This window comes from Myxocyprinus asiaticus, chromosome 18 (assembly GCF_019703515.2).
Source record: "Myxocyprinus asiaticus isolate MX2 ecotype Aquarium Trade chromosome 18, UBuf_Myxa_2, whole genome shotgun sequence".
NCBI lineage: Eukaryota > Metazoa > Chordata > Actinopteri > Cypriniformes > Catostomidae > Myxocyprinus > Myxocyprinus asiaticus.
In genome coordinates this window covers 38,394,141-38,421,384 of record NC_059361.1, presented here as the reverse complement: position 1 = coordinate 38,421,384, position 27,244 = coordinate 38,394,141, and the positions used below count along the sequence as shown (strand labels likewise).

At 39.3% G+C, this 27,244-nt stretch overlaps 1 protein-coding gene across 20 annotated transcripts in view; it reads right to left on the bottom strand.

Annotated features, from left to right (window-relative positions):
- LOC127455676 (rho GTPase-activating protein 42-like) overlaps positions 1-27,244 on the bottom strand; it is a 190,376-nt gene that overhangs the window by 58,217 nt on the left and 104,915 nt on the right. For all 20 annotated transcript variants that reach the window (XR_007899722.1, XM_051723708.1, XM_051723709.1 and 17 more), the window contains exon 4: positions 19,773-19,844. Coding sequence is in view for 19 of the 20 variants with exons in the window: in XM_051723708.1 (XP_051579668.1) it covers positions 19,773-19,844 (72 nt within the window). In the remaining variant the exon portion in view is untranslated. The remainder of the gene's footprint in view (positions 1-19,772; positions 19,845-27,244) is intronic.

The following is a 27,244-nucleotide window of genomic DNA, read 5'->3' as shown; positions in this document are numbered from 1 at the left end:
GATTGCATTTCAGCTTTTACAGAAGCATTGCAGAAACAAGAGAACTGTTCTTCCCACAATGTCTGAGCTACCTAAGACATAAAAGCTATGAATTCTTACCAAGCACAAGAGAGTAAAGGCCAACTTCTCACCCCCAATTTTGAAAGTTTTTGTGGAGGTACGAAACTGCTCTCACAGCCCTCTGATCAAGGTTTTCAGAAATCCTTGAATCTGTCAGCCCCAAATGAGAAGAGCTATTCAAAATACTCTGCAATTAACTCAACACTAGGCAGGAAGTGCCGAAAATTAGACCGGCCTTTAACAACACTGATCACATGACCTGAATGCAGACCCATCATCAATTTAAAACCCTACAGCATAGGGTAGTAAATAACTAAAAGTATTGATGCCACTAACTTAGCTGGTGATACTTTACAATAAGGTTCTATTTGTTAACATTAGTTAATGGATTAGGTATCATGAACTAACAATATTCAAAACATTTTTACAGCATTTATAAATCTTAGTTAATGCTTATTTATAAAAATGCAATAGTTAGTTCATGTTAGTTCATAATGCATTAACTAATGTTAAAATATACTTTTATACATTTAGTATATGTTGAAATTAACACTAATACATTCTATAAAAGTACTGTTCATTGTTAGTTAATGTTTACTAATGGACTGTAGTTAACTAATTTAACAAATGGAACCTTATTGTAAAGTGTTACCACTTTACTACATTTTCAGTAGCCTTACAGTAACAGCTTTTCCAGTAACAAGCTACTTTTTCCAATGAGAAAGGTTTCGAAATAGCTTCCCCAACACTATCTCTGTATCTCCGATTGTAAAAGATAAAGCTAAAATGTAAACAAATAACCCAGGTGTAAATGAAACGACAGGCTTCTACAGGAACAGCTAAAGAACTCTGTGAACATGCACCACAGATTGTGTAATTCTTGCCCATGATTACAAGGTTAGGAAAGGCACTAAATCTTTCACAAAGTACTTCTTTCAGTCACTGCATGTCTGCACAGTGTTCAGGGTTATACTCTAAACTCTGTGGTTACCTTGAATGCCATAACATAAAATATGTGTCTGCAAAGGGAAGTGAAAGAAGTCTGTTGAGGTTGATGGTGTGAGTGGTGTGTAAAGGTCTACTCTGAAAGTCTCTGTGAGTAAGGGCACAGATAAAGCATGCAGTCTTTGGACCAGTTTGGACTTATTATGCCTGCAGGAAATTCACATACTACATACATACCAGCTCTGTTCCAAACTTAAGTAAGCAGCCTCACTATACTGTCTACTGTACATAGGCTTGCTTCATTCTAGGTGTAATTCTAACTGAAATGAAACCTCATAAGCAACTGACACTTTTGCATGATTGTACACCTCAATGCAAACACAGCATTTCTACCTAAAGAACATCTCCTTCATCAGGGTTTAACACATGTGTTTTTGTGTTTGGGAGTAAAACAAGACTTGAGTTACAACATTACAGATTTAGTTATTTGTAGGATCAATTTCAAGATGTTCAGCATGTCCATTATGTCTTCTGGCCACCAATCTGTCTGCCCAACCACTTAATGAAACTCATAACTGCATGTTTCATTAGCAAAGTCCCAGAAAGGCAGATGTTCATCCACCCCCTGCTCTCTGCCACCTGCTCCAGCCACTGGCAGCCCAGAGGTGACTTCACACATGCCTCATATCTCCAGCCATCAGTGTGACAGAGATCCACAGAACACATCCATCATTATTCTCATTTTCTCAGCAAGCCAGGATGAGGTCATAACTGCAGCTGGCTCCTTAAATTTAACTTTTGCCTTTTCCAGTTTTATAACAATAGGATCACACAGGAAGTCGGAATGTTGCTTCTGAAATTTCCAGAACCCTGACATTGGCCCCATTATGCCGAGTTATTGACAAGTGGCATCATATCTCCAATCAAAATGTTTTGCAACAGTTCAAGCATGTTTACCTTGTCCTGTGGTGTGACCAGAAGAGTGTTGTGTTAGCAGCGTGAGATACTTGGGTTCTTGTCCCGTGTTAAAACCGGGAAGTAATTGTGTTTGATGTATCAGTGGCGAGTGCGATTCGGAGGTTCCATTTTCCCTCTAAGATTACATTTTTATTCCACTGATGGTTAGGTTTGGGGTTTGGGCTTAGGGGTAGAGGTAATAAAATATGCATTCCTCTTCACTGTATTACAAATTGCCAGCGAAATGCAAATATGCATTCACACCCATTCATTCTGCTACACCAAGTTCTGTGCACGGTTCAGGAACACAGGGAAACCGGGTTGCTTGTTGCGCAGTATACCCAAAGTGCTGTGCCACCCCCTCCAGGGCCTAGGTTGTTACCCTGAAAGCATTCTCTCCTCCTCCCTTTGAGTCAGATGAGGCTAACAGACTGCACATGCTTAGCACTGTGAGGGCATTATGCATATACTGTACATGACCAAAATGAGTCAATTCAGGCTGTCTGAAAACTCTTTGTATGCTTTGGAGGCCATTCAAACGGTCTGGCCATCTCTAGGCAAATAATTTCCCATTGGGCTTTAGATTCCATTGCACTCGCTTACGAGTCATAGGGCATACAGTTTCTCTTTGGTTTAGGGCTCATTCCACCAGGAGCATGGCCTCCTCCTAGGGTGTGGGGTGTGTCGTTAGAGGATATCTGTCTGGCTGCAGGCTGGGTTTCCCCTAACACTTTTGCAAGTTTTGAAATCTTGGATGTTTCCACACTTCCTCCCGAGGATTTCGCTGTAGAGGGTCGATATATTTCCATGTTTCACTACCCTGTTGGCTAGTGTCATGGCATTGCATTCATGGTCCATGACTGTTTTTATCTCCTCCTTTTCCACTATGTGTGAAGTAGAGCTTGGTTAACCAGGATTGCCAAAAATTCACCACTCATTATTTTTTACATACAAATAAGCTTTGCAGCAAACTCTTCATTGTTGTGAAAGGTACTGCAGGTTCACCACTACCGGTGAAGAGCTGCAAACTTCCGGCAAACATCTGCGGTGAATCGCAAGCTCATTTGCATGTGTAAATAATTAGTGGGAAATTTGTGGCAAGTTTGCAGCAAGTTTGTCAGAACTCTAGATTTTTTTATAAGGGTGGCAAGTGTCATTGCTTATGTTGACAGAATGGCTTTAACCATGTCATCCTTCTGCACTGTTACGAAGAGTGTTATTTTCATTTGCCCACTACCCTGCCGACTTGTGCCATTGTATCACATTCCGGTCTACGACTATGTGTGAAACAGAGCTATACATGCAATGTTCCACCAACCGTAATGCTAGTGTCACTGTTATACTATTACCGTAAATGGTTTATATCTTGTCCCTCTTCCTTCCTATTTTTCAGTACAAAGGGGAGATCATTTCAATGTTTTTTACAACCCTATTGGCTAGTAGGCATTGTCATGTGTGTGTGAATCTGTAGCATGACATTATGCTATATGGCTCCCATAGCAGCAGCTACGGACGCAGCGTAGAAGTGACGATTTGAAAGGGAACTTCTTGGTTACTGATGTAACCTTAGATCCATGAAAGAAGGGAAAGAGACACTGCGTAAGTTTGCCGCACTACTGATTTCTTGCAGTTAAGGGACCGAGAGATGCCCTCTAATACATTCATCCTAAAAATTTGGATGATGAGGCATTGCGCCCCGGCTTATATACATATGATATTTGAGTGGAGTAACAAGCAGCACCTGCCAATATGAAACTGCAGCGTTTGAATAGGATTTCAGAGATCCCAACACAGTGTCTTGTTCCCTCCTTTCAGGGAACCAAGTTTACATCAGTAACAGAGGCGTTTTGCAGAATGATCCAGCTGATTTCTGGGGCCAATCTGGCTACTTATATATTTTTATTATTGATAAACTATGCAAATCTATTGTCATGGCCTTTGAAAGAAATGCTTACTGCAGTTTTTGGTTCAATGGACAAGATAAATATGGTAATAAATGTGTCAGCATTTGTGAAATATTTGTGGTCCAGCTTGAGGGTGTAGCTGCTCTGAGGGTTTAGTTTTTTCTGCTGATATTCTGATTTGTTGACCTGTTGGGGGCAGATTAATAAGGTGTGGCTCACAGAATTACACATGGCGGTCTAAAAGCGACTGGTTAAGATAATTAACTTTTGTCCTGGGGTAGATTTGTGCCAGTGACATTTGCAGAAGGTGGCAAAAGCAACTAAATCAAAATCTATCTATAAGATAAATGTGGAAAAAATTAATTTATTTTAAAACAAGAGTAAGTTTTAATGACAGTAATGCTGTGCTCCATTCAAATTTAAAGTAGGGTATTCCTACTCGATATAATTGGCTTTCAACTATAGAATTTATTTTGTTCAATTCTTGGAAATTGACATATATATACAAAATGGCAACTGTAGAATTTGTTTTGCAGGTGTAAGATTACCAACATCAAGTTAATTTAATGTCTTTAACAAACCTGTCTCTGCAAACATTTACAGTACAATGTTGCAATGACATATAATTTACAATTTTCTACTCCTCAATGCATGTACATATAATTAATTGTTTTTAACAACAACAACAAAAAGGTCAAAAGATCAAAAACATTACTCTGCCTTATGCCAGTAATGCATTTATTTTAATGTTATGCAGCATGTAATTTTGAGCTCTGTTGACCCATAAGTAAGTGTTTGCCCATAGTAAAAGCCTTATGTCTGGTAGGGCTGCTTGGCCAACAGGAAATAAACGCTTTGGGCTTTGGGCTCGAGCAGCTTGTTCATCGGCCACTGACCTCACTCCGTTAACCAGCTGGAGCTGCAGCGAGGCTGTAATTCCCTAATAAGGAGGTCTCTACCTCCCCGAACACTGTACTGAGAGAGGGGGAGGCCTGGCAGACTGCCGATCCTCCACATTCCCATAATCCATTAGTGACGCTCCTGGCTGCACGACTAGTATTTCATCCATTCTGTCTGTTTAGAGCAAGTAGAGGAGAAAGGGATAAGCTATTAAGGGGAAGTAAAAATCAAATAAAAGAGTGAGTGGAGGGAGATATGGGTGATGATTTGAATAATGCCCCTTTTGCAAGGAGAGAGAAACAGGCAGCATGTACTTGATGTGGTGTCTATTGTTTTGCTTTGTTGACAGAGTGATAACAACAACTTTAAAGGGACATTTAACCCAAAATCAAAATTCTGTCATAATTTACTCACCCTCATGTGGTTCAAAACTTGTATGACTTTCTTTCTTCCGTGGAACACAAAAGGAGATTTTGAAAAATGTGCAATGCTCTTTTCCATGCAATGAAAGCATACCATTGCTGTCAAGCTCCGAAAAAAAAAAAAAAAAAAAAAAAAAAAAAAAAAAAACTCCACAAAAGCACAAGAATGGATTGCAGAATTCAATAATACCCCTTGATAGTGAAATATTTATTTAGGATGATATTCCCTTATCAAAATTAACCATGATTTTACTAAAGTAACGATAGTTTAAACATGGTATTTGTAGTAAAACCATAGTAGACACACAATTAACCATGGTTACTCAAGTCATTGTTACTACAATATTACTATTGTTAAACCATGGTTACTATATGGATACTACAGTATCACTGTAGTAAAACCATGGTTAATATTAATTATATTCTTTGGGCGTAGAATCACAATGGAGCTAAAGCCACAAGTCTGGTAATATTCTATTTAAATTTTGAGGATGATAACTTTAAAACTCTGAGTTATATGAGTTATATCTTCCAACACCATGTCTTACGCATTAGCGTAAATAATGCAAAATGGTAAACATGTCAAAATAAACATTATCTAGTGTATATTTCTTCCAATCATAATTGAGTTGTAATAGCATTGTATTTTACTGATGTCATGTGGATTCCATTCGTATAATAAGGCAGAAAGCAGATTATTTATAAAATATCCAGCCTACAGCTGTTAGCAGATGTGCAGCTCTTCTGACTGACAGCTACAGAACTGTCAATAAACATATACAATATATCAGAGACTGCATGGAAATAATAGACAAACCATATATTTTTGTATTCGTCTATATATTTACATGTCTCAACAGTTAACTCATTAGTTTTATGCTTTATATGTAATATATTATCATACTATGGCATTGTATGAGGAAGACCCATGTCATTTTGGCACTGAAGTAGGCATGAAGTCATAACTTTCTTCTTCTCTTGCCCTTATTTGGAAAAAGAAATTAACTTGTGCGCCTCTAGCTTCCTGGAGGATTGTAAATCACCATATGAGAGTATTACAGTATGTCAGCACATCACATTGCATAATTTAGGGGGAAATGGACATACATAATACTTCTTTAAGTAAATATGAGAATCCATCAATATTTCTGTAAATGTGCATACTGTTGGACTAAATGTTCTATTGAATGTTGTTCACTGAAGCCTGCTTGGGACAAATCAATGGGAGTTTACATCATTCAATTGGTACATTATAATGGTTTCATAACTCTTGCTTTGATATTTTGACATAAATTAAGAAATTACTCTGGCAGTAACATTTCTATTGTAAAGCAGTGGTCTAACATTGAGGCCTGAGGCTTAGACCTTTTGAATTAAATATAGTTTGTCAAGATTGATTACTTTCTTTTACATTTAAACTATACACTAATCCGAACAAATGTAAAAAAAAAAAAAAAGAAAAAAGAAAAAAGAATGCTTCAGAGAGTGGACACTCTTGTGAAGGTTAACTCAAGGATAAACAAATAGGGTGACAACATTAAATTGAACATACACTACCGGTCAAAGGTTTTGAAACACTTACTCATTCTTTATTATAATTTTTTTCACATTTTAGAATAATAGTAAAGTCATCAAAACTATGGAATAACATAAATGGAACTATGGGAATTATGTTGTGACTAAACAAAACTGTGTTATATTTTAACATCTTCAAAGTAGTCACCCTTTGCCTGGAATTTGCAGACATGTACTCTTGACATTTTCTCAACCAACTTCTTGAGGTATCACCCTGGGATGCTTTTTAAACAGTATTGAAGGAGTTCCCATCTATGTTGGGCACTTATTGGCTGCTTTTCTTTATTATTTGGTCCATGTCATCAATTTCAAAAACTTCTTTTTTTAATAAAATTTTAGTTTCATAATGAAATAAATTAATATTGTGGCACAATTATATTTTTGTCTACAAAACTAATTTCAAACATTTAAGCATACGCCTTCAGATCAAAAGATTTTTAAGATCTTGAGATAAAGCACAACAAGTGTTTCAAAACTTTTGACTGGTAGTGTAAATGTATACTCATTATACTCTAATAAAACTTGAAAACATCCTATTTTATATAACTGAACCGAAATATAGTGGAAAAATGACAGCAACTAACTAAATATTTCACTTCATAAAAGAATGTCCACTGTATTTCAAGTCTTTTAAAATCATAAGAGTTTTGAGTAGGGAACAGAAAAAAAGTCTTAGTAAGTAAATTTAGAGTGATTGAATCATGAAATAATTTGATGGGTGAACTATTCATTTAAATGCACTGCTTTGTAAATATTTTGACCCAAAATCGAAGAGAGAGCTCCACAACTTTGAGCCACACCAGCTGATCTCAATTTATGAGAATCTGTCTCTTCTTACAGTGTGTTCACCCATCTGTTCAAAAGGAGAGTGAATCCTGGCACTCTGGTCCTGCAAGTGAACCTTCCACAAAGCCACACGCACAAACCCTCTTCATGCTAAATAAATCAAAAGTGGCTTTGAGGTTGGAATATAAATCAGAGGGCTTGGGTTATGTACAGATGGCTGAACCTAAAACTAAGCCTTAAGGAAGACACCCAGCATCTCTCTCTCCCTCTCTGTTAGTTTGAGTATGTAGGTATATATTTATGTAGGCGTGACTTTTAGTGTACAGTGGTGTGATTGAATATGTGTTTCTGATCTTTTTGGCCTCATGGGGCGGGGGCAAAGAATGACCGCATTATTAACTGCCGCACATTTTGATGCTGCTGAGTTTAATTTGCAATGAGTTTCTGCCTTGCAGCAATGAGGCCAAAAGTGACCATGTGCTGTTGATGCAAGAGATGTGTGAAAGAGAGAGAGAGTATGAAAAGTGTGAATATTTTTAGACTTTGAACAAATCTTGTTTGGGCTTTTTTCAGTTAAAATTGGCTCCTGTCTTATTTATGCTTTAAAATATTCCTTATAATGGTTTTCCTTGTAACATGTTTTGCTAAATATATTAAATACCTAAAGATAATAATACTTTATGAATGTTCTGGCATTTTGAGTTTGCCTTCATACCATTTAAAAAAACAACAAAAACTACCATGGTACTTCCATTTTCATAGATTAAATATTTCAATCAAAATAAATGAAGGCAAATATTGCTGTTGGTAAATATGAGTAAATACATAAAATGGTATGTATGTAAATATTGCTATTTTTGCACATTATACCATGGTAATGCAATGGTATTCTTAGAGAATATCTTGGAATACCATGCAAATACCATTATGCATTAATGTGCTAATCATACAGTACCATAGTGTCCATCAAAGTACCATATGATACAGTTGTGCTCAAAAGTTTGCATACCCTGGCAGAAATTGTGAAAAAAACTGTCTTTTATTTAAGGATAGTGATCATATGAAGCAATGTATCATCACATAGTTGTTTGGCTCCTTTTTAAATCATAATGATAACAGAAATCACCCAAATGGCCCTGATCAAAAGTTTACATACCCTTGAATGTTTGGCTTTGTTACAGACATACAAGGTGAAACACAGAGGTTTAAATGGCAATTAAAGGTTAATTTCCCACACCTGTGGCTTTTTAAATTGCAATTAGTGTCTGTGTATAAATAGTCAATGAGTTTGTTAGCTCTCATGTGGATGCACTGAGCAGGCTAGGTACTGAGCCATGGGGAGCAGAAAAGAACTGTCAAAAGACCTGCGTAACAAGGTAATGGAACTTTATAAAGATGGAAAAGGATATAAAAAGATATCCAAAGCCTTGAAAATGCCAGTCAGTACTGTTCAATCACTTATTAAGAAGTGGACAATTCAGGGATCTCTTGATACCAAGCCAAGGTCAGGCAGACCAAGAAAGATTTCAGCCACAACTGCCAGAAGAATTGTTCGGGATACAAAGAAAAACCCAAAGGTAACCTCAGGAGAAATACAGGCTGCTCTGGAAAAAGATGGTGTGGTTGTTTCAAGGAGCACAATACGACGATACTTGAACAAAAATGAGCTGCATGGTTGAGTTGCCAGAAAGAAGCCTTTACTGCGCCACTGTAATTTGGAGTGACGAGACAAAAATAGAGCTTTATGGTCACAACCATAAGCGCTATGTTTGGAGAGGGGTCAACAAGGCCTATAGTGAAAAGAATACCATCCCCACTGTGAAGCATGGTGGTGGCTCACTGATGTTTTGGGGGTGTGTGAGCTCTAAAGGCACGGGCAATCTTGTGAAAATTGATGGCAAGATGAATGCAGCATGTTATCAGAAAATACTGGCAGACAATTTGCATTCTTCTGCACGAAAGCTGCGCATGGGATGCACTTGGACTTTCCAGCACGACAATGACCCTAAATCACAAGGCCAATTTGACTCTCCAGTGGTTACAGCAGAAAAAGGTGAAGGTTCTGGAGTGGCCATCACAGTCTCCTGACCTTAATATCATCGAGCCACTCTGGGGAGATCTCAAACGTGCGGTTCATGCAAGACTTTGCATGACCTGGAGGCATTTTGCCAAGACGAATGGGCAGCTATACCACCTGCAAGAATTTGGGGCCTCATAGAACACTATTACAAAAGACTGCACGCTGTCATTGATGCTAAAGGGGATTCTGTTATAACCTACAGTTGAATATGAATCCCATAAGAAATAAAAGAAATGTGTTTTGCCTGCTCACTCACGTTTTCTTTAAAAATGGTACATATATTACCAATTCTCCAAGGGTATGCAAACTTTTGAGCACAACTGTATATACCACTGTACCTTGGTAAAACCACAACACTTTTTTAAAAGGTCTATTTTAGGCATAGATCGATATATTGGTTTTATCGATAAATCGGTGCCGATAGTTGCTTTGGGAACTATCGGTTATGGGCAAAAATCTAAGCAGATAGTTTTTTTTACTCTTCTATGTTCCTTTGTGGCCAGGGCTGATGCATTACACTGCTAAAACGGCTTTATTCTACAGTATAACATTGGCCTCTAGAGGTGAAATAAATACAATCGCTGATGACCCGTGGGGATTTGCTGTATCTAATTTTTTTCATTAACAATATTCATCCATATTTTTATTCTCACTTTAATTCATATCTTGTTATTTTGATTATATCATAAAGTAACAAATTACAACTACTCTTGTTACTTGAGTAAATTTTTCAAATTTTAAGTATAAATAAAGAATAATACTTGAGTTGATTAAAAATAAAGTATTCAACTTCGCTACAGTTATTTCTCACCAAAATTACAAAGTAAAAAAAAAAAATAAAAAATGCAGAATTTTTGAGAAAAAGAAAGTTATAAGCGCTAAATATGTTTATAAAACTAAAACGCACTGTGCGTGGCACAACAGAAGACTGCAGGGCACAGCATCATGGGCACAGTAGCTTGCATAAACTGCCGCTGGTGTCCTCTCTTCTCTAGCTTATCCAAGACTTTCTCCCCGGTCACTATACAAGACCTGTAATACTGTGATTTTTTGCATATTTCATTTTATTCTGGAAAGGAACCATTCACTCAGGTAAGAGGGAACCATCTGAACACGTTTAATCGTAGGCAGTGTGTTAACTGTCAAACATTAACACAATGTAGTTTTACATATATGTAGGGATATCTTGTTTACTTGCTACTATATGTCTAAAACAATCTTTTAAATACCTTAGAAAGATACAATGCCAATAGTGTCGGAAATTAAAGAGGACTCGGGGCAAAAATACCACAGAAACTAATAAAAATATCAAAACTGGCAAAAAATGCCCACGCAACGATTTCCCGTGTTTTCCAATTATATACATTGCGATCTTCTTTTTATGTTTCCCTGAACATAATTTTTTTCCCCCGCTGTCCGGTTCCTCGCAACATCGCGCGCACAGACAGGCTCTCTGCTTCTATCAATCCACATCAGTTCAGTATTGTATTCCTGCTGTAAATTCCGTAACCATTCGCTCCTCTTGTTCAAAATATACTGTCCTAGTGGGTAACACTCTCACTCACGGTGCTGTACTGTACTTCCCTGCCCTGTGCTGCTGTTTATCTGTCTGAAAAGTCTCAAGGGATGGATGTTATATAAAGAAAGTATAAGAAATCACAAAACATAATGCAACCAAATGCTACAATTTACTTAATAATAATACAGTATCTCAATTGTTTAAATAACCATAATATTAATTAAGACTTTATTATTACAAATGTAATACAATAATACATATACAGAACAACCACTTTTAGTGTTTGAATCGATCATATTTCTCACTAAACACTGAAATGTTTATTTTTGTCTTATTTTATTCAGTTGGCATGTAGGAGTTAATAACAGTTTGCTTAATAATCTCATTCCATATCTGGATAATTGCTGCAATATCATAGAGGATAAATTTCCTCCTCTATATTGCATTATATTAGTTTTGCACAGTATGTTAACTTAATAGCCAAAATACTTGAACATACTGTACGTGAATGAGAATAAACCTGAAATAGGAATGTGTCACCGGCTGCGTGAACGTTGGCGTATTTGTCTGCCGCTGCTCGCCGATTATCTTTTTATTTTTCTTTGAAAAGTTTATAATACTGTGGACTTTTAATGATTTAAAACATTGCTACAAGTGTGTGGACGCCATCTATTGTGTCAATCCGGTGTCGGCTGATGAAGAATATGCTCTGCCTTCTATTATCCATATTGGCCAGCTGGAGCTTTGTTGTTATTCCTTGCCAGCTTCAACAGAGTGCATCCTGTGTATTTACGGGTTTATGCTGTTACTCCGACATGGTTCTACACTATCTACCCTCAGATCTATGGCGTTTGAAATCTTCGGCCCGCCTGTCAGCGGACGTTTACAATCATTGTGCTGCTCTGGGGATTGCACATCCCCGGTATGTGCATAGAGGATCTCGACAATTAGATCCCCGGCTGGCTCCCTGGACAACAACCATATTCCGACTATTTGGTCTTCGCACCGCCGCCTCCTGATGTGCGCAAAAAAGGATAAGTGGAGTATTAATCCCAACAATTTCAGTTTTTGAGACATGCCTCTTTTATTTCGATGAACAAAATGGATGTCTCGACTATTAAGATGGCCCTTACAAATGCTCGATCGATATCCAACAAGTCCTTCATTTTGAATGAGTTTATCACATCGTGATCACTGGACTTTCTATTTATTACAGAGACCTGGTTAAACCCCGGCGAACGAATGGCTCTGGGAGATTTAACACCACCAGGCTTGTGACTTTTTAAATTCTCCACGGACTACAGAGCGAAGAGGAGGCGGAGTAGCTACTATTTTTAGAGACTCTTTAAAATGTAGGACACTACCTGTGGACACATACTCCAGCTTCGAGGTTCAGTTATTGAAGGTTGATGTCTCAAGTCCCTTTTTCTGTGCATTTCTGTACAGACCTCCCAATTTCAACAAGGACTCCATTCAACAATTCTCGGAATTTCTCTCTGGACTAGAGTCTCGTGGTGACAGATTTCTGATTCTTGGGGACATTAACATACATACACGCTGACCATCAAAGCCCATGATGAACTAATTTCTTTCCCTCATTGAATCGTTAAATTTTGTACAACAAATTACTGGTCTGACCCACATCAAGGGTCATACATTAGATCTGGTATTATCTCGTGGCATTACTGTGTCTAATGTTGAGGTTGTGGTCACTAGTGTTTCTGACCATTATTCTTATAGGGTTTGATATTGACTGTCCCCGCCCTCTTCATATTTCCTCGCAGCCCTTACACTATTCGAGGTCCATCCAATCGTCCACTGCAATCTTTTTCTGAATTGTATCACCAGCATTTTATAGATGAAGTTCCAGTAGATGGTGACACTGAGTCACTAGTGGATGCTTTTAATAAATCCTGCACTTTCACCCTTGCTAACGTTGCTCCGCTCAAATTAAAGAAAGTTAAGGGTGTCTCTCAGCCATGGTTAAATGATGTCACCCGAGCTCTTAGATAGGAGTGTAGGAAAGTGGAGCGAAAGTGGAAAGGAGATAAACTGCATGTTTCATTTGACACTTTAAGAGAGCGCTTAATGTGTTATCAAAGTGCAGTAAAAGAAGTGAAAGCTAAATTTTTCTCTAATATCATTTCTGAAAATGCAAATCGACCAAAAGTTCTGTTTAAGACAAGTGATTCTGTTTTAAACCCAACAAGGACTGCTTTTCTGAATGCCAAGACAAGAGACCTGTGAGGATTTTTTTTTAAAAATATTCGCAAAGTGGAGCAGATTAAAGGTGCAATTGCGCCTTCACATGTTCATCAGCCACTAATTTTTAGGCTGTCCAGTTCATTGAATCACTTTGAACCAGTTTTAACTGTGCAGGTATCTGATATTGCTCTGAAGATGAAGTGTTCCAGTTGGATGTTTTGTCCCCGCGTCTTTTTAAAGATGTTTTTACAACAATTGGTTCCAGAGTGACAGCAATTATAAACAGTTCATTAGTAAGTGGTGTTGTTCCAAGCTGTCTTAAACATGCTATTGTACATCCTCTGCTAAAAAAAAAAAAAAAAAAAAAAAAAAACTTCTTTAGATCCAGCAGTTCACAATAATTATAGACCAATCTTAAAATTGCCTTTCATTTCCAAGATTTTAGAGAGAGTTGTCCACACACAGCTCTACTCCTACCTAAATAATTTCAACATCTTAGATAAATTTCAATCAGCCTTCAGATCTCTACACAGTACCGAATCTGCACTGTTAAAGGTAACTAATGATATTTTCCTTTCCTTGGATTCAGGCTCACATGTGGTTTTAGTTTTATTGGATCTCAGGGCTGTGTTTGACACCATTGATCATGATATTCTTTTAGATCGTCTGCAGTGTATGGTTGGCATTCAGGGCACGGCCCGTCAGTGGTTTGTCTCTTATTTGAAAGGAAGAAAACTTCTCTTCTACATTGGCTCCTCTATTATGTGTGGTCCCTCAAGGGTCGATTCTAGGACCTTTACTATTCTCTGTGTACATTCGCCCACTGGCCTCAATTGTTCAGAGATATGGCATGTCTTATCATGGCTATGCTGACGACACTCAATTTTATTTTCCAGCATGCTTGGACAAAAAATCATCAATAGAGAATGCCCTAAATTGCTTTGCCGATATTAAGTGCTGGCTGGCAGACAATTTCTTACTTCAATTTCTTACTTCAATTTCTTCAGTTAAATGAGAGAAAAACTGAAGTTCTGATTCTCAGCCCCTCCAAGTCCTCTTTACCTGGACTGGTCAAGCAGCTTGGTCCGCTGTCACTAAATGTGCAGGATCAAGTAAGGAGCCTTGGAGTGATCTTGGACTCGTCACTACTTTTGAATAGACAGATCAGTGCTGTTGTTAAGAGCAGCTTTTTCCATCTGAGATCAACTGCAAAAGTAAAACACTTTCTTTCTAAATCAGATCTAGAAATTGTGATTCACTCGCTAATATCGTCAAGGTTAGATTACTGCAACTCACTGTATACCGGACTGCCTCAAACTGCCTTGTCCCATTTACAGTTGGCACAGAATGAGGCAGCTAAGCTCCTTACAGGGTCTAGAACGTTTGACCACATTACACCAGTATTAGCATCCCTACACTGGCTCCCCATAAAATGGAGGATAGATTTTAAAATTCTGCTCTATGTATACAAAGCTCTATCTGGTCTCACACCTCAATATCTCTGTGACCTTCTTGTCCCCTACTCTCCTACTAGAGCACTTATGTCAGCTGACCAACTTCTGGAACAAGCTTCTGCTTCATATCAATACAGCTCCGACGCTTTGCCTTTTTAAATCTGTTTTAAAAACAAATTGTTATTCATTAGCTTTTGAATAAATTTTAATTATGAATATAGATTTTAGGCTCAGGTATTTATTAGTATTTATATAAGGGTATATTATGCATATTCTGTTGTGATTGAAATGTGTATTGTAAAGCAATTTGGGTCAACTCCTGTTGTTATAAATGTGCTCTATAAATAAAGGTTGAGTTGAGTTGAGATTATGTAGTTTAGAGACGATTCAGAGACATTTAGAATGTTACAAATGGCTATTTCTATTTAAATAAATGTTGTATTCTTAAAAGTCCTGTTTGTCCAAGAATCCTCTTGCAGCAATGCAGGTCTTTGGCATTTAGAAGCTGCTAGTTTAGGACCTGTGAGGAGTCTGTTTCTCAAACTAGAGACTGTGATTTACTTGTCTTTTTGTTGTGCATCTGGGCATCCACTTCCCTCTCTATCCTGGTTAGAGATTCTTTTTTCACAACAGTAATGCATGGAATAGCCTTCATCTCTCTAAAACAATAGACTTTATGAGAAAATATAATTTCAGGAGAAATGTGTTTCTTTTTGCCTATTTTTAAAACCAAAATTTGACTTGCAAGTGTAAAGCAGCTTGTAAGAATTCAATACCTCAACAAATGGGGGGAAAAAACACTGTATTGTGATTTCTGCATGGTAGCGCAACCATTTTCAATTGTTCTAATAATAAGAAAAACATTTTGAGTACCAAATTAGCACTTTAGAATGCTTTTGTAAGGATGAGGTGACTGCCATCACGGGCAAATAAAAAAATGGAATAAATACCACTTTAAACAATTATTGCAAACTGTAATAATAATTTACAATTAATGATTTTGGCAGTATTTTTGATCAATTTAATGCATCCTTTGTGAAAGGAAGCATACATTTCTTTCAAGAACAAAAAAGTCTTTGCGTTCTAAAAATGGAAGTGTATATACTATATATAATATAATTTTCATGAAGTAACTTGTGTAATTACTTGAGTAGTTTTTCGGCAAACTACTTATTTACTCTTAATTGAGTCATAATATTTCTCAGTACTTCTACTTATACTCAAGTTAAATATTTCTTCAGTAGCAGTAGTTTTACTTAAGTAAAAAAAAAAAAAATGAATCTGTACTGTTTCCATCACTAAATTGAAAAAGTGAGGGCAAGCAAAGAAAAATTTGACAATATGGCAACATGCCCCGTCAGCACATAAATTAATATCTTGTGAATCATGACAAAACTTGTTCCTCATTTAACCTCATCTTGTTAAATACAAATATACAAAACCCTTTATCTGGTGAATATATATATGCTATAAAACTTAAAAAAAATAAAATAAAAAAAAAGGTAAATACTTACATATAATGGAGCCAAGTCCACCTCATTTCAAAATGAGAGTCCTCGGAGTATTTTGGACTTGTTTTTAGTTATAATGGGCTTGTTGATCGTTGGTAATGCACTAAATATGTATTTTTCTGATTATTATTGGGATTTTGGTTGCACAATAAACTGCATCTCGGATTTTTGGACTCTTGTAGTCTCTAACTGTATGTCTTTGCCCTTCATAGTAAGGAAAGACTAAAACAATTTTATTTTTTTTTACATTCTATGAATTGATTTTAAAAACAATTTCCACTACCTTAGTTATCTTTCCCCAAAATCCACTACTGGTCTACCTCTAGTCTATTTGCTTATCGGGCAAATAAAAGGTTTAAAAATAGGAAAGGTTTGACATGGTTTTTGATCATTCTTACCTTTTACCTTGGTGAGGCATGTAAATAGCATGGTATATGAATATAGTAGACATTTATAACCATGGTATACATCAAAGTTCCATGGTATAGCCAATATAGTAGACATATATCAGCTTTTGGATGCATCCATTGTGATTAATGTGAAAATGCACAGTGAATATAGGAATGGATTTACTAACATTAATGAATAGAACCGTATTGTACAGTGATATCAAAATAAAATATCATGAAATTGACATTAAAATGTCATTAACAGACGTGTTAATGTTGAAAGCTATTCAAAATAACAAACTGTTTTTTTCTAAATTGAGGGAATAATGTCCCAAAATCCACGTATGTGGACATCATGTTTATCAGCGCGCTGACACGCGGAAAATGAATAAATATTTTAAAGCGGCATATCAAATTAAACTGGAGATGCTACTTTTTACACCTAAACAGGTTTGAATGAAAAAACATACAGAGGTTTCTTACCAGAGGCACTTTTGTTGGCTCTGAACCCGTAGAAGTGATTCATGAAAATCCATGTCATGTTGTTGTGTCACATGAATTGGTGTGCCAAAATGTTAACCCTTATATGACAGTCTAGAGTCTGTGAACAGTACTCAGTCAGTTTAAATTGTTTTAAATTATGTGTTGCGTATAGCAAAGCCAAAATGTCCACGCATGTGGACACGGGGTCGCACAAGGTTAAAAAACAGTACATCTTGCTTACTCTAATTGAGTGTTGGGCAAAGTAAACATTTCACCCATCACAAAAATGAGGGCACCTCATTTTGTTGGGTTTTAGAGATACAGTGCATCCGGAAAGTATTCACAGTGCTTCACTTTTTCCACATTTTGTTATGTTACAGCCTTATTCCAAAATGGATTAAATTCATTATTTTCCTCAATTCTACAAACAATACCCCATAATGACAACGTGAAATAAGTTTGTTTGAAATCTTTGCTAATTTAAAAAAAAACAACAAAAAAAACACATGTACATAAGTATTCACAGCCTTTGCTCAATACTTTGTTGAAGCACCTTTGACACCAATTACAGCCTCAAGTCTTTTTGAGTATAATGCCACAAGCTTGGCACACCTATTTTTGGGCAGTTTCTCCCATTCTTCTTTGCAGGATCTCTCAAGCTCCATCAGGTTGGATAAGGAGCGTCAGTGCACAGCCATTTTCAGATCTCTCCAGAGATGTTCAATCTGGTTCAAGTCTGGGATCTGGCTGGGCCACTCAAGGACATTCACAGAGTTGTCCCATAGCCACTCCTTTGTTATCTTGGCTGTGTGCTTAGGGTCGTTGTCCTGTTGGAAGATGAACCTTCACCCCAGTCTGAGGTCCAGAGCACTCTGGAGCAGGTTTTCATCAAGGATGTCTCTGTACATTGCTGCATTCATCTTTCCATCGATCCTGACTAATCTCCCAGTTCCTGCCACTGAAAAACATCCCCACAGCATGATGCTGCCACCACCATGCTTCACTGTAGGGATGGTAATGGCCAGGTGATGAGCGGTGCCTGGTTTCCTCCAGACATGATGCTTGCCATTCAGGCCAAAGAGTTCAATCTTTGTTTCTCATGGTCTGAGAGTCCTTCAGGTGCCTTTTGGCAAACTCCAGGCGGGCTGTCATGTGCCTTTTACTGAGGAGTGGCTTCCATCTGGCCACTCTACCATACAGGCCTGATTGGTGGAGTGCTGCAGAGATGGTTGTTCTTCTGGAAGGTTCTCCTCTCTCCACAGAGAAATGCTGGAGCTCTGTCAGAGTGACCATCGGGTTCTTGGTCACCTCCCTGACTAAGGCCCCCGATCGCTCAGTTTGGCCGGGCGGCCAGCTCTAGGAAGAGTCCTGGTGGTTCCAAACTTCTTCCATTTACGGATGATGGAGGCCACTGTGCTCATTGGGACCTTCAATGCTGCAGACATTTTTCTGTACCCTTCCCCAGATCTGTGCCTCGATACAATCCTGTCTCGGAGGTCTACAGACAATTCCTTGGACTTCATGGCTTGGTTTGTGCTCTGACATGCACTGTTAACTGTGGGACCTTATATAGACAGGTGTGTGCCTTTCCAAATCATGTCCAGTCAACTGAATTTACCACAGGTGGACTCCAATCAAGTTGTAGAAACATCTCAAGGATGATCAGTGGAAACAGGATGCACCTGAGCTCAATTTTGAGTGTCATGGCAAAGGCTGTGAATACTTATGTACGTGTGATTTTTTTCTGTTTTTTATTTTAAATAAATTAGCAAAGATTTCAAACAAACTTCTTTCACATTGTCATTATGGGGTATTGTTTGTAGAATTTTGAGGAAAATGATGAATTTAATCAATTTTGGAATAAGGCTGTAACATAACAAAATGTGGAAAAAGTGAAGCGCTGTGAATACTTTCCGGATGCACTGTATGTACCCCAGGAAAGGCTGCAGGGTTTTGTACTGGGCTTGAGCATGTCATAGCTGGTTATAGGTGAAATTTGGGGAACATACTGTCCCAGACAACTGCACTTATCCTCTGTGATAGATACCTCTGTTGTTGTACAGTTAGTAATGTTTCTATACTGTACTTTCCAGTGAGTACACAAACAAGAAACCAATAATTTATCACCAGCCAAATTCAAACTGTGTTGTTAGGCGTTCTGCCGTCAACATGAAACAACATTCACAACCCATTTTACATTCAGAATGTTTTTTTCAGAGTGGAACATGATTTTCAATGATTCCCTCTGGAATTTATTGGATCATGGTGTGGTGTCTATATAACAGGTGATTGGAGAGGTCACGACAGCCAAAAAGGAAATTCATTTCAGAAGTGGAACACGTTGTTTTTATTTTCATGAAAGATTAAATGGACTTTTGATATTTAAATATCATGCCCAAGCATGCCAAAAAATTGGTACATCAAAAACTCTAGTAGTCGACACATTTCTACTGTCGCACGTTTTATATCATTATACTGCCCAGCACTAATATTGTATTTACAAAAATATTGTATTTCCATGTACAATGTTGGTATCATATCCAAACGCCATGGTAATACAGAAACATAAGTTTATGACTTACTTTGGCTGCTCCAATCTGCTCTTTCCGAAACTTCTCCAAGGGTGAGATCAGAACATCATCAGCATTCTGTATCTGCAATTAAACATAAATATAAGATAATTCATGAGATAACACTCACCATTATACTAAATTAACTCTGGAGTAGCTGGGAAATTAAAGTTAGAAGGTAAAAGCTGCATTAATGCTGAAGAAACAGCCGAGAATTTTAACAAGCTTGCTATAATGAACAAATTTGTGGTGTGAGTCCATATTTCTGAAAAGGTTTTGTGAGAACATTTACACTAACACTTCAGAGGAACTGTAATGATTAGAGTGATAGAATTTGATAAATCAGTAACCATTTAATGAGAACTCCAAGGCAGACTGCAGCTGCATGGTCCACCGACTATTAAAATAAGGAAAATGAACGATAATATGGGAAACTGGACAATAAAGAAATACGAAAATCACTTTTTGTTTCATACAGACCATTCAACACATCAACCAAAATAAATATGGCCGTCAACAACCAGAGTTTTACACCCTCAGACAGGCATGCATTAAAATTCTGAAATACGTCTCTATATATATCTGCATTCTGAGTGTCCGCTTCTACGGAGCTGGTAGACAGACCACTCCATCCCCCGGTGGAGGGCCGGGAGGAGAATCTTTTGTTTAATTTTTTGACCCATGCCCAAGAGGCTGCGGTACCCAAAACTTCAACAAAAGAGTGGTTTCCTTGTTCTCTGGGTCACATGTCAGGTGCGCACGGCCGTTGTCACGTCTGCCGTCCACCGTCCAATTTCGGCAGGTTTGGCACTCCAGCAGTGGACCCCCCCCCACCCCCCCCCGCGTGCCCAGCTGTGGCACAAACACGCCCACACCGGGTTGGCTTGAGCCCCCGCGATGTGGCGCCTCAGGCTCCGTCCCGTCACGTGGCCCCACCCGACGTGATTATCCCCTTGGTCCCCCTCGCCCAGAGTTTGGACGCGTGGCATGCGTTTTCCAACCCATTGCGATGGCTGACCCGGACTGTCTGACTCGGCTACGCGATTCAGTGGCATCCGCTTCACCTCGGTGAAGGGCGAGTGCGCCGCTACCTTGCGTGCAGAGATCGCAACCCTTCTGCGCAAGGGCGCGATAGAGCCTGTCCCTCCAGTCAAGATGAAGAAAGGGTTTTACAGCCCTTACTTCATCGTACCGAAGAAAGGTGGTGGGTTGCGACCAATCTTGGACCTGAGTTCTGAACCGGGCCTTGCACAGACTCCCGTTCAAGATGCTGACGCAAAAACTGTGCTCAGGCACCTAAGCCGGCTGGGGCTTTGGTTCAACTGGGAAAAGAGCAAGATCTCCCCGTTTCAGAGCATCTCTTTTCTCGGCTTGGAGTTGGACTCAGTCTCGATGACGGCACGCCTCACGAACGAGCACGCACAGTCGGTACTGAACTGTCTGAAGGCGTTCATTCAGAAGACAGCGGTTCCACTGAAACTTTTTCAGAAGCTCCTGGGGCATATGGCATCTTCTGCGGTTGCCACACAGCTCGGGACATTGCGTTGTCATCACGCCGATCTGTCGCCACCTCTTCAGCCCTTGGAACGACCTAGCATTTCTACGGGCAGGGGTTTCCCTAGAGCAGGTCTCCAGATGCGTCGTGGTTACGACAGACGCCTCCAAGATGGGCTGGGGTGCCGTATGCAATGGTCACACAGCCGCCGGCTCCTGGACTAGCCCGTGGCTGCATTGGCACATCAACTGCCTCGAGTTGCAGGCAGTACTGCTCGCCCTGCGGAGGTTCCGGCCATTGATCCAGGGCAAGCGCGTATTGGTCTCCTCCTCTGGAGTCAGAAGTGTCTCAAGTCGCTATAAGCCACTCACATCCCGGGCGACCTCAACACCGCAGCGGACGTGCTGTCACGACAGGTTACGCTCAGGGGAGAGGGGAGACTCCACCCCCAAATGGTCCAGCTGATTTGGAGTCGATTCGGTTGAGCACAGGTGGACTTGTTTGCTTTCCAGGAATCCTCCCACTGCCCACTTTGGTATGCCCTGACCGAGGCAACCCTCGTTATAGACGCACTGGCACACAGCTGGCCCCCTGTGCAAGGTCAGGGAGGACGAGGTGCAGGTCATCCTAGTAGCACCCTACTGGCCCACCCAGACGTGGTTCTCGGACCTTACGCTCCTTCGGTGGTAGACACAATCACTCAGGCTAGGGCTCCCTCTACGAGGCACCTGTATGTCTGTTCGCTAAGTGGTGTTCCACCTTGAAGGTGTATGTAGCTGCTATAGCGGCACACCACGACACAGTGGATGGTAAGTCCTTAGGGAAGCATGACCTGATCATCAGGTTCCTGAGAGGCGCTAGGAGGTTGAATCCCTCCAGATCGTGTCTCATCCCCTCATGGAACCCTCTGTAGTCCTTTGGGATCTACGGGGAGCCCCCTTCGAGCCATTGGAGTCAGCTGAGCTTAAGGCACTCTCTTTGAAGACTGCTTTTCTGACTGTGCTCACTTCCATCAAGAGGGTAGGGGACCTGCAGGCGTTCTCTGTCAGCGAAACGTGCCTGGAGTCCGGTCCGGGCTACTCTTACGTGATCCTGAGACCCCGAACGGGCTATGTGCCCAAGGCTCCCATGACCCCAATTAGTGATCAGATGGTGAACCTGCAAGCACTGCCCCAGGAGGAAGCAGACCAAGCTTTGGCTTTGCTGTGTCCGGTGCGTGCTTTACGCATCTATTTGGATCGCATGCAGAGCTTTAGAAGCTCCGAGCAGCTCTTTGTCTGCTTTGGACAGCGGAAAGGAAGCGCTGTCTCCAAACAGAGAATCGCCCACTGGGTCATTGACACCATTGTGATGGCATATCACTGCCCCCCGTGGCGCTATGAGCCCACTCTACTAGGAGTGTAGCAGCCTCCTTGGCCCTGACCAGTGGCGCCTCTTTGGCAGACATCTGCAAAGCAGCGGGCTGGGCAACACCCAACAATTTTGCGAGGTTCTATAATCTCTGGGTTGAGCCGGTTTTGTCCCGTATGTTGTCAGGTCCAAACAGGTAAGTTCCGGGACAGCTGGCCGGGTGTACCGCTTGCCTATAGCGCCTTCCCCTCCCATGAGGTGAAGACATGCACCTTTGACTCCCAGTCATGTTCACAAGTTGTGATCCCTGGATGACTTTCCTCCTTAGCCCTGTGGCAGACGAGTTTGCGGAGAAATTCGCTGCCGGCCCAGTACATGGGCTAACTAAGCCCTGTACTGGGGTAGGTGCTCCACATGTGCTGGTTCCCCATAGGTGACCCCATGTGATATATCTTCCACTAAATCGTTTCCCTGTTGGTAAACTGTGTCTTGCATGGACAGAGGCCCCTCTGCTCGGGTAGGACCTACCATGCGACTTCTCCACATGACGTACTTCCGACAAGACTCGGTAAGACCATGTGATGTATTTACACTTGAAATACCCCCCCTTCTCTGGGCGGGGTGTGGTCTCCGCGGTGTCTTCCCATTGGGAGTGACACCCCCCCCCCCCCACGTAGACATTTATGGCCCCAGTCGGCTAACAAATTCCACTCTTTTTGGGCAGAAAAAAGAGGAAAAGAGGCCACGGCTGGGCTAGCCTGTCCCTATTTGTTGGGCAATCCACTTGTTGCCGAAGGACTGTTCGACGCTCATAAGAGCGTTGGGGGAGGTTACGTGATGGCCTGGTGCACTGGCTACGAGGCACACAGCGGTCTGCCTGTCTCGCACCGCCAGTCCACGTAACACAGTTCAGCTAGTTGTGGCATTTTGAATAGGGACCCCAAGTGTCACTACATCGACACAATGTCGAGTGAGTGACAGACAGGGAACGTCCTGGTTAATTTCGTAACCTCCATTCCCTGATGGAGGGAACGAGACATTGTGTCCCTCTTGCCACAACGCTGAACTACCCGCTGAAATGGCCGGGACCTTGTCTCGGCTCCTCAGCACAAAACCTGAATGAGTGATTGCATACCAGCTCCTTTTATACTCGTATGTCCGGGGGAGTGGCATGCAAATTCCACTCGCCAATTCCCACCGGCCTTTTTAAAAAAGCAGAGGTGTTCGGGGCTCCCAAGAGTGACCCCTAGTGTCACTACATCGACACAATGTCTCGTTCCCTCCATCAGGGAACGGAGGTTACGAAAGTAACCAGGACGTTCTTTTAAATGAATCCCTAAAAAAAATAAAAAAATAAAAATAAAAAGTTAAAAATCAGTCTTGAAATGATTGGCTTGAATCAGTCTTATGACTAATTTATGGACTAAATAAGACAGAGTGGTAGCTTTTTAATTAATCCTTAAAAAAAGTCTTGGAAAATCAGTCTCAAAATGATCTGTCTGAATGAGTCTAATGACTCACTCATGGGCTGAATCAGTCAGAGAGGTTGTTTTTAATAAATCCCTAAAAAAAGTCTTGAAATTATCAGTTTGTATCATTTTAATAACTCACTCATTGACTGAATCGTTTGGAGTGGTTCTTTTTAACACACCCCTTAAAAAAAGACTTGGAAAAACAGTCTTGAAATGATCGGCTTGAATGAATCTAATGACTCACTCATGGACTGAATCAGTTGAAGTGATTATTTTTAATGAATCCCTAAAAATGACTCGAAAAATCAGTCTTGAAATTTTGGTTTTAATCAGTTTTAATCTAATGACTAATTGACTGAATCAGTTGGAGCGTTACTTGACCTGTTCACTGAACCACAATTCATTACTTCCATCTTATCCTTATCAAAATAAACCTGAATCTGAAAAGTTAACATTCTATTATCATTTAATGAATTCCTAAAAAAAGACTCAAAGTCAGTCTTGAAATGATTGATTTGAATCAGTCTAATGACTCACTCATTGACTGAATCAGTCAGAGTTGTTCTTGACGTCTCTCAAAATTAACCTAAAACTAAAAAGTAGAGTCGGGGTACTCGAGTTTGGACTCGGACTCGAGTTCGAGTCACAAGTCCAATTTTAATGGACTTGGACTTGACACGGACTTGGATGCATTTTTACTCGAACTTGACTCGGACTCAAGCCTTTGGGACTCTGGATTTCATATGAGTCCAGCTGAGTCCATGACATTTGTGATGCAATGAAAAAAATAAAATAAATAAATTATAAAACAGAAATTAATGAACACATCTCTGTCTGCATGCAGCTGTATTAGCCCCAGAAATCGTAGACTAGCTAGAGTTGTTTCACTGTGTTTAAGCAAACACACACACACACGCATTCACACGTGCACAGGCACACTCATCAGTCAACCAATACGCTTGAATGTTTCTGCAGAGAATACTGTATAATATCAACTACCGAGGTGGCTGACATGCCAAAAACATAAAGATGGGTATGTATCCAATGTAACAGAAACTAAACAAGGCAGTTTCACATGACACAGGACATGACAACTGGTAAAATTGTGTGTGCAAGTTTGTGCAGCCAAGACAGTGCTCGCACTGCGGTTTCGTCGTGGTTAAAAACTTAAAATCAAGAACTTCATGTGGGTCAAGTCACCCACATCATGTCTCTCACAATTTACTAAAAACAGCATATCGAAATAAAAATACATAAATATAGTATTAATATTGGATATTAAGTCTTTTTAGGTGTAATGTATCTATACATGTAGGCTTCTGTAGTCTCTTGTGGTACATGTAGTGTTGTCGGGGGAAAAAAGCGTTATTAGCAACTCTACACAGATAAACAGCACCTATTTATTATTGATTGGCTATTTTCAAAGCATTGACGAACTGCTTAAAATACATTCTTTTACAGCATTTGTCCACCATTCACAACATTCAACCATGCACAATACAATATTAGGATATTTTGGGCAGTGAAATGTTTTGTTTATAATTTAATTATAGACTATAAAATAAATGTATTATTAGATGACAGAGTTTGTGTATGAAGCTAAACTTCATGTTATGAGGTGAATTTAGTTGGTTATGACGTTTTTATTTTAAATGTTTAATTTATATTTATTGTCAAATTGGTAATTTATACACGTCTTTTTTTAGTCTATATCTCTGACACTTTTGAAGGACAATTCTGTTAAATTTATGACTCAAAATTATTATTCTCCATGTTTTTGCGGTTAAAGAAGAGCTCAATTAAATATTAAAGATTTCAGACTGATTGCAGACCATCGCGGCTGCCGCTCAAGCAAATATCAATTATTATTATTATTTGTATCTTCTGCGGCAGCTGCTGCGAAACACACACGGATGCATCAGGGATTTAGGTACACGAGCAGCACGCAGAACTGTCCTGCATTGTGCGGTTTCCCGCAAATTAACTAGAAAATTATGTCCATAACGACATGGCCCTAATATTATCAGTGGGCCTTTCCGGTGTTTTTGGATGTAGAATTTGCAGTCAAATCGTGAGACGTAACATCTCAGCGAGTTCTAATTACTACTGTGTTGACATTTGTATGTACTGTATTTTCCCAAATCAGTCGGCAGATAGAGAAAAGATTCAGAAAGAAATCTCAGTATAGATTTGTTTAGATAGGGATAATTTTAAATAAAACTAAATTAAATTTTATTGACAAATTAAAAAAGAATTAGAAATAAAAACTAAATTAAAATTTGATTCATAATAACCTTGGTTGTAATGACTAACGCAGCTTTCACATTCTTTAGTTAATGTTTGAGTGGAAAAAGCTACAAATAATTGAAATGTCAACAGAAAGCAATAAGAATTGTGTTGAAAGACAGTTTTGTCTTCATACATCTAAAGCACATGCTTTCATTCTGAAACCACTTTGAAGTCTGTTCTGCATGATACTAATCATAATATATATATATGAAAGGCAACAGAGGTGTTTTTGTTACATTTCTATTGACAAACTGTTTTTCTTAGCTGTGAAGTTTAAAATAGTTTTTTTTTTTTTTTTTTTTACTGTTGATTTATGTAAACATGCACTAACACACTGAACATTGTATATAGTACCATGCCTTCACACACACACACACACACACACACACACACACACACACACACACACACACACACAAAAAGAGACAGAAAGAGAAATAGCGGATGAAGGCTGCTAAAATGGAGTGTTTCTTTTCAAAGCGGGATTCAAACACCAGCAAGCAAGCAGGTTAATCATGATGGAAATATACAGCAAAAGATCCTTCACACATTGTCTCCAGTAAAGTATGTATTCATCAAAATCATTTGCCATAGAAGGAAGTAATGTACAATTTTGTGCATATTTTAAGTAAAGCTTATTTATATTAGTATAAAGAATAACAATACATTATTCTACATGAGTTATATATTTAGCATAACAATATATACAGAAAATACTCTTCTATACAACAATAAGTGAAAAGTGTAACGTTTTCATACCTAGGTAGGATTTAAATTGTATTCATCAGTTTTGACATCTGCCAAAAAGCAAAGTAATTTCAGAGAAGGAACAAATTATTACATTTTACATGCACCAACAAATCTTATACATTAAGACG